General features: G+C 41.7%; 1 protein-coding gene across 1 annotated transcript in view; it reads right to left on the bottom strand.

Moving 5' to 3' along the window:
- Nucleotides 1–13,193, bottom strand: part of NCL (nucleolin) — a 584,816-nt gene that overhangs the window by 122,971 nt on the left and 448,652 nt on the right. The window contains exon 7 of the mRNA XM_044070891.1: nt 850–1,154. Coding sequence (XP_043926826.1) covers nt 850–1,154 — 305 coding nt within the window. The remainder of the gene's footprint in view (nt 1–849; nt 1,155–13,193) is intronic.

Below are 13,193 nucleotides of genomic sequence, written 5' to 3'. Positions count from 1 at the left end.
ATTCGCTTGCTTCCGAAGATGAGGTTTACGCAAAGGGGCGTAAGCAAATAGATTAATTCAGTAATTTGTGAAGAAATATTGGAAAGCAGGGAGCTTTGGTGGCAGGTCAACCTCGATTCCAATACAAAACCAGGAATTAATGATTTTTTTATCTATTTCCCCATTGCTCAAAATAAGAGCTAGTAAAATATAGTGTAGTCAATATTATGGACACTAGAGGGAGCCCACACGCTACAAACACATTGCCAGATATTAGGTTCTATACAGGAAATTTGAATGTATTTAACATGATTTTATTTACGTATTTATTTAATAATTAAACTTTAACAATTCTTTTTTATAAAATTAAATTTCATGACAGTTTTTAACATGGAAATGATAAAATATTGTCACATTTTCAATGATTTTATTTATAACAATCATTTTTGCACTTTAGCAAGATAGGCATTAATATTCATGATTCCTGCATAGTGATTTGATTTGAATTTTATTAGAGTGTGTTCATTGGGTCTAAGATAATTAACTTAATTCAATCCAATTTGTCAAACTGATGCATTTTTGTCTGAAGTCCTATGTGTAAGGACGAAAACGCGCATATTGTCGATTTTTAAGAGCGTTAATACAGTTTTTAGTGATACAGCTTTCTGTGTAACCTACAGTTCTCCTGGTTTAAACTCTTGAAATTTTGTGGTTCAATGGTTCCTGGCATTTCTTGGATTGTATTATAGTGAATTTGAAGTGCTACTCATTTTTACTGGTTGGACCTGTAACAAAGCACCAACATTTACAATTTTCCTTCTTTAAGATCACAATATGCTGTATTACTACCAGACCCTGGATTTAACTCACCTCCAAATCCCCTGCCGCCGCCTCCACCTCGTCCACCACCTCTTCCTCCACCACCTCTTCCTCCTCCTCTGAAGCGGCCACCACGACCTCCTCTGAAACCACCTTGGCTTTCACCTTTGGGCTTGGCATAATCCAAAGTAACTCTGCTTCCATCTATCTCCCCATCTTCCATAGCTTCCTTTGCTGCTTTGGCCTCCTCTTCAGTTCTGAAGTCCACAAAGCCAAACCTGAAGTTGCCAAAACAATTTTGTTTTTCAGGTGGTAACCAGAAAATAAAACCGAACATACTAAGCTGGAGAATCAGTGTTTACCTTTGTTAACCAGATAGGTGGAATGGTCTTAAGGACCCTTTAATAATGACCCTGGAAAAAGGCATATTACAGAATACATCAATTACTATGTAATAGTTCGCAATTACAATGCTTGATTAACAAAACAAAGAATATGCAAGTGGAGATGAAAGAAAATTGTGCTACCACAATCAGACAAACTTTTGTGTTGCTGGCTAAATATAAACTAAGATACATCTATGGTACACTATGGAATATAAAGGACCATTAATATCCAAGAGCCATTTACCATTTCATTTAGTGTAAGCTCTCCTAGAGGAGAAGTCCTGCTTTGTATACATCTACTCTAAGGTGTGCTGTCTTTGGATGACGTTAAACTGAGGTCCAATCTGCCCGAGATGGTGGTAGCTCAGGTGGATGTAAAATACCCCATAGCACATATCGAAAAGAGTAGGGGCCCTTTATTTATATACAAAAATGACCTATTTACAACTATATATACATATATATATACATATATATATATATATATATATATATATATATATATATATATATATATATATATATATTTCTGTTTACACATTCATAATTTCTTTTACAATCTTACTAAATTTTCATTCGTATTAGACCTCCAATCCTTTTTCCATAACCATCTGATCTTAAATTTACTACTGCTGCTAAGTCATTTACCATTAAACAATTTCATTTATTCTCATTCCATACAAAACTATTAACATTCTACTTATATTCTTAGATCCATACTTAAACATGTCCATGTTAATTTTAGCCACTTTACAATTCTTTAGTTTTCACCATAATTTTTTTACTCTTACATTTCAATAACACTTGCTCTGTAGTTTATTAACAATGTAAACAAATTCCATTACTTTTCATTTTTACATGGTCTTTCCTTTCACTAGCAGTTCATTAACAGTCTCCACAAAAAATCTTGACATGCTTTCTGATTACACTAATTTTTATAACTAATTTTTTCATGTTAGTTTTTCCCATGGTTTTACATACCGTATCATTACATTCTTATACCATACTTTTTTTCTAGCTTTCTGCATCAACTTTTATTTTCCACAAAAATATTTTTTGGTAATATTTCATTTACATTAATCATACCCTAAAATTTATAACACTTATTTTATTACTAAGCTCTCTATTTGCATACAAAACCTTTTACTGTGTTTAATCTACGACCTCACAAAAAAAATATCTGCAATCCCTTTTAAAATAGTGTTGGCAGTATAAATACACTTGCTAAATGCTATTTTTTCTAATCAGTACTGAATTCATCAAATAAGCCTTTTTTTTAATGTATATGTTCCGAAAAAACAGGTTTTATTTCTATTTTTTCCATTAAATTCTACTTCCTTCTTTATTCCCAAATTTTATACACAGAAATTTCATTCACTGTAAAATAAAATATACCCCTGATCTCTACACCACCTAATCCTTTTCTACTTGAAGCCTTCACCATCATCTGTAGACACTCATTTGTGCAAATTACTGTTTAACCATAGATATCACTCTTCTAGGTTGCAGCATTCTGTATTCTTGAGTTTAATTTTCTTGCTACCAGAATGTCTGGCCAGTATGCAGAAGTCTGTCACTGCTAGGTGTGTGTGTGTGTGTGTGCGCGTGTGCATGCGTGTGTGTGTGTGTGTGTGTGTGCATGCGCGTGTGTGCGTGGGGGCGGCAGCTGTGAATACCCCCAGACAGAGTGGTAATCCAAGTCATGAAATAAATCTTCTCTGTTATGGACAAGATGCACCTGTCTGATGTTTTTCCACACAGGGAGACAGTGAGAGCCTATGAGACAGAGGAATTGAACCCCCCCCCCCCCGCTAAAAAAACTGGCAAGTAGTCAGACTATCTGCCCTATCTTAAAATGGAGGCTTCTGTGCTGGAGTCTGTACAGGCCTGGAATGGGTAGCTTCCTGGCATTTTTTCTGACCCTGGAAAGAGGGGTGGGGCAAAACACTTCTGATAAATTGAGTTTTCGAAGGATAATTCCTGTGAAATTTTGGGATAGGAGCAAGTATTTTAAGTCTTGTCCTTCCCTTTTTGTTGCAGTCTTGAATAACTCAAGACAATTTTGTCCCAAAAGGAGTAGAGTAATAAAGAGGTGCATCTAAAAGTTTTGCCCTGATGTCATCAGGTAGGGGCTGTGTAACCTTAGCTATGAATATCTTCAGGACACAAGCAGATGCAGCTGACCTTGCAGAAGATTCTGCAGCATCGTAGCTGCACCCAATGGAGTGTCAAGTGACATGAGAGGATAGGGATAACAGGATGGACATCTTAGCTTTGGCAGGAGAATCTGGGAAGTTACTCTTTTTTTAGTGGCATTTTCCAAAAGGGCTAGGGCATATTTGGACATGTGGCTTTGATAATTTACTTCCCTGAACACCAAAGTCGAGAAGCTACAGGCCTTCCCAAGGTGTTCCATGGCTTTGCTGTCATGAGGAGAAGGGAAGAGGATGGAAGGAGCTTCAGGGGAGGAGGCATCCAGACAGTGTCAGGGTCAGGTGCAGGGAACTTGACCAAGAATTTCGCTCCTCTGTAGAATCCTACAGGCCTTCAGGATGCAGGAGGCTCAGTCAGGATTGACAGATGCTGCGCTAAAAGCATCCAGAAAAGTTGGCAGTATTGCTGGTACAGCTGAAGGGGCAGGGAAGTCCATCTGAAGTTCAAAACATCTTTTCTGAACTTCAGTCATTTCCAAGGAATCCCACTTGAAATGCACTCCCATCTTAGCAATGGTCTCCCCACAGGAGAGATCCTCAGCCAAGGACATCAACTTCTGCAGATTCTTCCTCTGGAAAGGTAAAGGCAATCCTCTGAAGAATAGTCAGAAGAGTCCTCAGCTTCAAACTGGTAGTTGTCCAGGGCCTGAGGCCTAGGGCTTATCACAGGAGCCACTGGAGATGTTAAGGGAGTAGCAGGCCTTAGAGCCATAAAGGCATCAATGATACTGTGAAAAAGCCTGCTAATCTGGTTGGATCTCAGTTGGGGGATAAACACGCTTCCTTTTTAAGAGAAAGCTAGCGAGCATTGGAGCCACGGTAGGCTTTAGATCAGTTACCAGTGAAGTAATGGAGGAATCTGTCTGGGCGGCTGGTGCAAGCAGAGGTTCCCTCTCTCCATCAGAAGCAGACGTCTGCAAAAACCTTAGAGGACATGCCTTCCGCTCTGGGTTGAGCGGCTTCCACATCGGTACCTGCTATACTCATTTTGGCAGCAACCAATCATTCCCCCCAGGCTGATGATGGCCACAGGAAGGACATCAGGTGGAGGAGGCGCAGCTACAGATTCAGGCCTAGAAACTTTGGCCTTTTTCTTGTGCAACTCGACGGGATGACTGGACGGCCCCTCCATACCTAAAGCTAATCGCTCAAGTTGCGGATTCTCCAGATAGATGTTTAAAGCGCGCAGTATGCTTCGCAAGGTTTTCGGGCCGAAGGCCTGGGAGATGGAGGACTTACAGTGGTGTGAAGCGAAGGACCTAGACAAAAAAGGCAGTTTATGGGTGTCTGAGGGATCTGACATCTGCACTTAAAACTTTCCCTTCCTGGATGACATGAACCCACATAAGCATGCAATGACCTGAAAAAATGTCACCAACGGGATACTTAAGACTTTGATCCAATGGCCGGTACAGCAGGAAAGTATAGTTTTGTGCCTACCATAAATGTAGATGTTAGAGTGCTAATACAGCCGCAGTCATAACAGATGGGGTTCTCCTGCCGTCAGGCGAGTCCTCGGTCGGCCAAATTCCAAAGTCTAGGTCCGGCGTCGGTTGTAGTCGCTTCTTCCCTGACGTCAGTGCGACTGACGCCATTTTCTTCAGTTTTTCTTGCCCCAGATGTCAGGTGCCCCCAGAAGGAAGGCAATACATAAAATTATGAAGTAATGCAATGCAATATAATCAAAAAACAGTAGTTGCAAGCAAATACACCATAAAAGAATACCCCTAGAAGGGAAAGAGGGAGGGAAACCTGGACTGCAGCTGTATTAGTACTCGAACATCTACATTTATGGTAGGTACAAAACTGTACTATGTTCATCGTACATACAGCTGCAGTCATAACAGATGGGTAGAATCCCAAAGCTAAGAAAGGGGTGATAGGCACTAGGTGGAACTAGGAGGAGCCAAAATGCCCTGCAAGACTGCAGTGGCAAAGCCTGCTCTAGATTTGGAGTATAATGGTAGGTTGTAGTGTTTGGAGAAGGTATGCTCCAAGTGGCTGCTTCCAAAATATCCTTGGTAGGAACTCCTCTGAGGAAGGTTGCAGAGGTGGCTGTGGCCCTGGTGGAATGAGTTCTAATGCCTGTAGGAACAGTTTTGCCATGAAAGGAATAGCAAAAGCGTATGCAGTGGGCTATCCATTTTGAGATTGTCTGCTTGGAAATTGGCTTTCCTTGAGCTCCTACCGCATAGGCCACAAAGAGCTGTTCTGATTTTCTGAAAGGTTTTGTTCTGTCCAAATAACGCAGTTGCCTGTAGATGTTCAAGGAATGTAGTAATCGCTCCCCTTTGTTTTGAGGTTTGGGATAAAAAGTAGGTAAATGTATGGCCTGATTTAAAGCTACCCTGGATACCACTTTAGGCATAAAGGACGGGTTGGTTCATAAGGAAACTCTGTCCTGATGGAAGATAAAAGGCTGGACAGCCATGAGAGCCTGTAGTTCTGAAACTCTACGAGCTGAAGTGATAGCCAGAAGGAAAGCTGTTTTCCAGGACAAATATTGCAAATCTGATGAGGCAGCTGGCTCAAAAGGAGGCAAAGTCAGTTTTTCCAGAATGAAATTTAGATCCCAAGCAGGTATTGGTTGTTTCCTTCGAGGTCTTAAATTCTTAGCCCCTCTGAGGAACTGTCTTAAGAGGGTGAGAGAATAAAGGAGGATCAGTGTTGTATTCTGCAGAAATGGCTGAGGCATGGATTTTGATGGAGGAGAACGAAAGTCCACTGCTTAGCAGTTCAGCCAAATATTGTAGTATTTGAGGTAAATTCAGTTTTCCAGGGTTCTGGCCCTTTTTCTCATTCCAGACAAAAACGTTTCCATTTTGCGGAGTAAGCTTTTCTAGTTGATGGCCTTCTGGCCTCCAAAATGACATCCTGCACCTCCTTGGAGAGTAGGGCCTGCTGTGATGCTAAGGAATCTTCCATGCGGCTAGATTGAGTGTTTTTAGCTGACTGTGAAGAGTTTTGAAGCTGTGCTGAGTCAGAAGAGGCATTAGAGGCAGGGTCCATGGAGGGGAATGCGTCAGGCTCCTCAGGAGTGGGTACCAGTGTTGCCTTGGCCAGTCCGGAGCAATGAGGATCATCTTTGGTCTGTCTGCTCTGGTCTTCATTAGGACTTTGGGCAGCAGAGAAGAGGCGGGAAGGCATAAACTGTCATTGATGTCCAACAGAGAGAGAGAGAGCGTCCACTCCGCAGGGCTTTGGATGGAAGGTCCTCTAGCAGAATTTTGTCAATTGATGATTTTTGTGGGAGGCAAAGAGATCCATGTCTGGCCTTCCCCATTCTTGGATTATTTCTGTAAAAACTTTTGGATGCAACATCCATTCGTGTGGATCTGTCATATTCCTGCTTATGTTGTCTGCCAGCGTGTTTTCCTTGCCTGGCAAGTACTGTGCTTGTAGTTCCATTTGTAAGTCCATGGCCATGTTCCAAAGTGATATGGCCAATCTGCATAGGGGATAGGAATGTGTTCCTCCCTGCTTGTTTATGTACCACATAACTGTGGTGTTGTCCGTTCTTATCAATAGTTGACCTGGTTGTAGAAGGTCCTTGAAAGCTATAATAGCATTTATTACTGCTAGCATTTCTTTTTGATTGATGTGAAGGTGCTTTTCTTTTTGGGACCATTTGCCCTGAATGCACCGGTCTGTCATGTGCGCCCCCCAGGCGTAGTCCGAGGCGTCTGTTGTGATCACTTGATTTGCTTGAGGCTTGCTGAATGGAAGACCTGTGTTTGTTTGACATGCTTGAGCCCACCACAGAAATTCCTTTTGCAGACATGGAAGTAGTGGTATTATTGTTTCCAAACTGTGGCTGTGTTGAGACCATATGTTTTTAGGTACCATTGTAGTTTTCTCATATGCAGCTTTGCACATGGGATTAGCAAGATGCAAGATGCCATGAATCCCAGAGCCTGCAGGATTTTCCTTGCAGTCAGCCTGGTGCAATTTGCCAGTGTTCTGAAATATTGAATTAGTTGCCCCTGCTTCTCTGGCGTGAGGTAAACCATCTGGGTGTTTGTGTCCAAATTGGCACCCAGGAAAATTATATTCCGAGAGGGTATTAGCCTTGATTTCTCTTTGACTGTGTACCCCAGAGAGTTTAATAACATTATTACATAAGCCAGATGTTTCAGAAGAATGTGCTTGCTGTCCGCTTGCATCAGGCAGTCGTCCAAATAAGGGTATATTTGTATCCCTTGAAGTCTGCAGTAGGCAATTACTGATGCCAGGCATTTCGTGAATACTCTGGGCGCAGTAGACAAGCCAAAGGGTAATGCAGAGAATTGATAATAGGTTGAACCTGCAAGAAATCTGAGGTTATCTTCTGCAATTTTGTCTAACTGGGACATGCAGGTATGCCTCCTTGAGGTCCAATGTTACCAGCCAAGACTCCTTGCCCAGCATGGGAAGACGTTGCTGTAGAGTGAGCATCTTGAATTTTGGTACGAGTAGGAATGTGTTTAGGATGGAAAGATCGAAAATAGGTCTCAAATCTTTTCCCTTCCTTGGCACCAGAAATAGCATGGAATAAAAACCTTGACCTTGTTCGTGTGTAGGTACCTCTTGAATAGCTTTCATGTTTATAAGATCTGAAATTTGCTTTTGTGCCTCTGCCCTTTGATTGTGTGGCAGTTTTGGCATGCCTCTCATTTTTGAAAGGGTATGAAAATGGAATTTGTAGCCTCTGTTTATGTCCAGGATCCATTTGTCCTTTGTGACAACATGCCAATTTTTTGAGAATAGTGCCAGCTTTCCTCCTAAAGGGGCTGCCATTTGAGACCTGGTTGGCCTGCAAAGGGGAAAGTCATTGGGTTTGCTTTCTGAAAGATTGTGAGTTGTCCTCCACCACCTCTGTGTAGGAGCTTGCCATTGTCTGCCTCTGTACGATCTTTGTGATTGTCCTCTGCCCCTCAGGTGCCTGTATCTGCCTCTTTGGGCTCTGTCCATGGCAGGAAAAGACCAGTTTTTGGAAGGCCAATTTCTACTAAAACGTGGGGGTTGAACCTGCAGAAATTTTCACAGTTTGCATTGATTTAGCTTTTTCCTCCATTTTCCGTAATACTTCCTCAGCATTTGCCCCAAATAGTACATCCTTTTGAAGAGGGGCGTCTAGTAATTTAGATTTGACATGATCAGGCAAGGTTTGTTCCTTGAGCCAAGCATGCCTGCGTATGACTGAGCCTGTAACAGCAGCTCTACATGAGGCCTCTAGAGCATCAAAACCACAATGTAAGGTATGTTTACCCACTTGTTCTGCACTATGCATCAAATCCTGCAACTCCTTCAAGTCTGGTTTTTCAGGTTGTGACATTTTACTTTTCAATTGAGATAACAGAAACTGTTGGTATTTTAGCATATGAAACTGACAGTTTAAGGCCCTCATGGTTAAGGTAGCAGAGGTATATACCTTCCCCCCCCACCTTTCTAAGGATCTGGAATCTCTCTCGGAAGGCAATGGATTTTTGGCAATGGAAGCCTTAACTCCCTTGGGTCCCTGTGAGATGGTTTCTAGGTCAGCAGCATGGCTTTTGTAAAGAAATTGGAGTGAGTCAGGAATCTTGTAGTACCAGTCAGGCTTAACTGGAGCTGGAGGTAGAGAGTCCGGGTTAAGGCAGGCCTCCGAGTAAACATAATCTAGGATGTCTTGTCTAGGATGTCCAAGACAGGAGGTATAGCCAGAGGCCTGTGCTGGGGTAACAAAAGAAATTCCCTGAGCCTTTTCTTGGAATCTGAATAATCCTGGCCTTCCCAGTGGAAGTGTTCCCTTAAGGTATGCAAAGTTTCCCCAAATGAGAAATCCTCAGGGGGGGATACAGAAAGAATAGACTCCTCTGCAGAGTCTTCAAAAGGGGAGTAAGACTGTTCCTGATCAGAGTGTTCTGAAATAATGGAGCCCTGATCAGAGGAGGGGGAATCTTCCTCCACTCTGGACCTTTTGGCCGGAGGTGGCTGAGAACCTCTGATTAGAGTAATTAAATCCTCAGCCATTTTAAGCATCTGTTTCTTAGGCATGGGGCCTGGAGATGGGCCCTGTGTAACTGGTCTCAGGGTGGATGATTGCTTTAGACTTGGTGAAAGCCTTGATGGAGAAAGAAGAGGAAGGTCTGAAGACACCTTGAGTGGAGGTGGACCTGTCCACATTCTGTGTTTCAACGCCAAGAGTGGCTTTGGTATCTGTAGTCGGGGTGTGGGCAGAGGAGCCTGCGACCTCAGGTACAGGAGACACCGCCAAAGATGTCGTCTGTAATCAGGGGCTGCGTAGGTGCCACACTGAGAACCGGACCACGTGTAGTCTGCTTTGGCGTGGTGGCGGTAGAGCCCGCGGACCTAGAGTGTCAGTCCTTGTCTTTGTGTTTTTTTTTAGACAAAACCGGTGTCGGAGTATCCAACGACATGGTATAGTTAAATGCTTTCCCAAAAAAACGCTGGGAGAACTCCGCCCAACGCTTAATAGTGCGTTTGTTGAATGGAGCACAACAGTGACAGACCAAGACGTCTTGGTCTGGGCCTAAACAAGGTATACAGAGGGAATGGAAATCCTTATGCGGTATTTGCTTCCCACAAGAAATACAATTATTAACTTTGTCTGACATCGGTCTGAGGCAAGAAAAGTTTCCCCAATGGGGTACTTAGCTTTTAGGAAGACTTCGGTTTTCCAAGTTTTTCGTAATCTCAGGAGCTGGCCGACCGGCACTTGCGAACTGCTTCTGCTTTGGGCACCGCGTGGCAAGAAAGACTGAAGAAAATGGCGTCGGCTGGTTCTTTTATACCCGTCGCACTGACGTCCGGGAAGAAGCGACGACAACCAACGCCGGACCTAGACTTTGGAATTCGGCCGACCAAGGACCCGGCTGACAGCAGGAGAACCCCATCTGTTATGACTGCAGCTGTATGCACGATGAACATCAGTTGACATTCAACTGGAGGCAGAGAAGTTCTGAGGTTTGATGTGTGCAGACGTAATTTTTATGGCTCACATTCTCTTAGCCACGTTAGATGTCCCACGCACCTAGCAGTGACAAGCTTTTGTATACTGACCAGACATTTGGGTAGCAACAGAAGGAACCCCAAGAGTACAGAACACTACAACATGTGAATAGAAGGACATCTGGAATTCTTAACCCTTCAGGGGCTACAGAGCCAGCCTCCATTTTGTAATTTCACATACCATCACATTCACAATGCAAAGAGCATTACAGCTCACTGGACATCCCAGTCTTACACCACTTTTCATAGGTAGGTACGAGGCTATCGACCCAAGGGCCTACGCAAGCCTAGCCAGCAAGGTACCATAGCTTATGCCAACCAAGAAAGTTATTTTCCTGTGCCACTGTCCAGCAGAGAGACAGAAGTGATCCCCGGGGTGTATTTCCTATTTCCCATCCACTCAAGATTTTTTGGAGTGCTAAAAAAGAACTTTTCTTGACATAGATGGGTAGCTTGTTCCAGAGTATATGAAGTCTCGAGGACAGGAATCTATCCCTCCAGCGTGTCCTGTTTATTGTGGTGACAAGGTTTAGGTCCCTAGAGCGTGTAGCTTGGAGGGATTGGGATTTCTTTAGGTGTAGCATGCCCAACAGCTCTGAGTTTGACATAGCTTTATATGTTAGGCAGAGATCATCTCGGAGTAGGCGATATGCTGCGGAGTAAAGCTTGAGTTTGAGGCGATCAGTGTAGGGCATTTGTTGGAGGCCAGTAATCCTCTTTGCGAGGTACTTCTGTGGCCTTTCCAGCTGCTGCAGATGTCTTGAGGTACATTCCAAAAGGGACGTTGCACTCTATAATGGGTCTAATGAGTGACGAGTAGAGGGGAATAATGACCTTTTTTCGTGGATGAGGACCCTTATGATGAGGTGTGCCACGTAGAAGGACTTCCTGACTACTGTGGCGATGTGACTATCAAAGGAGAGACTACTGTCCCACCTGGGTCCCAAGGTCTCTTAATCGGTGCCTCTTGGCTTAACCAGACATTTACAAACATTTTCACTTAACTATATGCTGCGGCAATTTCCTAACTTTCTCACTTATATTTTTCATTATTAACCATATCATAAGATTTTATATCCAACTGTATCAAATGTCTTAAGGTCTCCTATCATTTTCGCTTTTCTGTTACTGTCCACTATTTTTCATTAATTCTTAGCATACATAGTATAAAGGGGAAGAGTTATCTTCCATATTTTCCACTTTAGTTTTAAATCATTTTCCATTATTTTCATATTATTCAATCCCATTAGTCTCCATTTCTTAACTGTCTTCTTTCTTCCATATGAATTAAGTATTCCACTATACAATTCTTTACACGTAAAACCTTTAACCATTCAAAATCTTTTCAACTTCTTAAACTTGCATACATTTCATACCCTATTCCATTTAGGCCTGTACAAATCTATTTTTTTTTACTTTCCCTAATTATTTATCTAGCATCATTCAAAAGAAATCTCTTTCTAACTATTTGTTTTCTGTTTACTTTCCATATCGTTTCACTACCTTCTTTTAAGCATTTCTTGTACATATTGTACTATACTATGTATAATCTTTCCCAGAGTTCTCTCTGCTTTTACATTTCTCTCATTACACTACCACTTTGCTTTACTGATATGTTTAACTAGATATTTTTCCTTGTAAAATAAATCTATGCTTTAAGAACAAGTCTTGACATTTATTTATTCTTAATTTGTCACACAATTCTTTTTTTGTCAAAGTACTTTCCATTACCATGTTCCAAATTTTCCAATGCATTTGAATGTTATTCTACATTCTCTACTTCTAACATACTGCCACTGTAATAATCTAATTTCTATAAATATCTTCAGACTGTTTATAAAACGTTCTCGTAGTAATATCTTTCCGTAACTGTTACTAATCCCTTTCCTTCATTTCATGTTCTCATTTATCCTTTTTATTCCTTTGCCTAATTTTCAGTATTACTTATTTTCCTTTACCTCTAGCCACATTGCAAGATTATCAGAAAAATCCTACCTCAACTATCCCCTTCTACAACTAAACCTTCTGATACTATACAATCTATTTCAGTTCTACACCTACCCCTTTTGCAAGTCCATGAATTTTTGGACCAAAGTTTCAACTTATCAAATCTGATACCTTCTAAAATTTTTCTTATATCATTTCCTTTTTTACGCTTACCTCTCAAATCACAATTAAAACCTCCCAATATTCATATTGATCACTACATAGTCTAAAATCTGATGAAATAAGCTTTTTCTTTACAATGAGTAAAAAGAAAAACCTAGCCAAGCTACACATTTCACTGTGATACCTTAAATTTCCTGACATAGGGGCCAATGGGATATATGCAATTATACCATGACCCCCCCCCCCAACACGTGCACGCTGATTGGCCAGCGTGCACATTGTAAATAGAGTTATACTAATGGAAAAAGGTCCGGTCGCCCGGACTTTTTCATTAGTATAACTCTACTTTTAAAACACTGTCTCGCTATGTTAAATGGGTTTAACATAGAGAAGTTTTAAAATAAGCAACAGAGATCTCCGTTGCTTATTTTAAAGCTGTCTCGCTATGCTAAACCCAGTTAACATAACGAGACAGGTTTAAAAAAAAGCAACGGAGAAAGCAAGATCTCTGTTGCTTTTTTTACTGTCTCGCTATGTTAAACCCATTTAACATAGCGAAAATAGTAAAAAAAAAAAGCAACTGAGATCCTGCTTTCTCAGTTGCTTTTGCCCACAGCTCTGATGTACTGCGCAGGCGCACAGTACATCAGAACTGCCGCGGATGCCAGACATCTGCGGAAGGGCAGTAAACAGGCAT

Source organism: Protopterus annectens, chromosome 4.part1 (assembly GCF_019279795.1).
Source record: "Protopterus annectens isolate FY-2018-M chromosome 4.part1, PAN1.0, whole genome shotgun sequence".
Classification (NCBI taxonomy): domain Eukaryota; kingdom Metazoa; phylum Chordata; order Ceratodontiformes; family Protopteridae; genus Protopterus; species Protopterus annectens.
The sequence above is the reverse complement of the archived record's forward strand: the minus strand, read 5'-3'. Positions and strand labels throughout refer to the sequence as shown.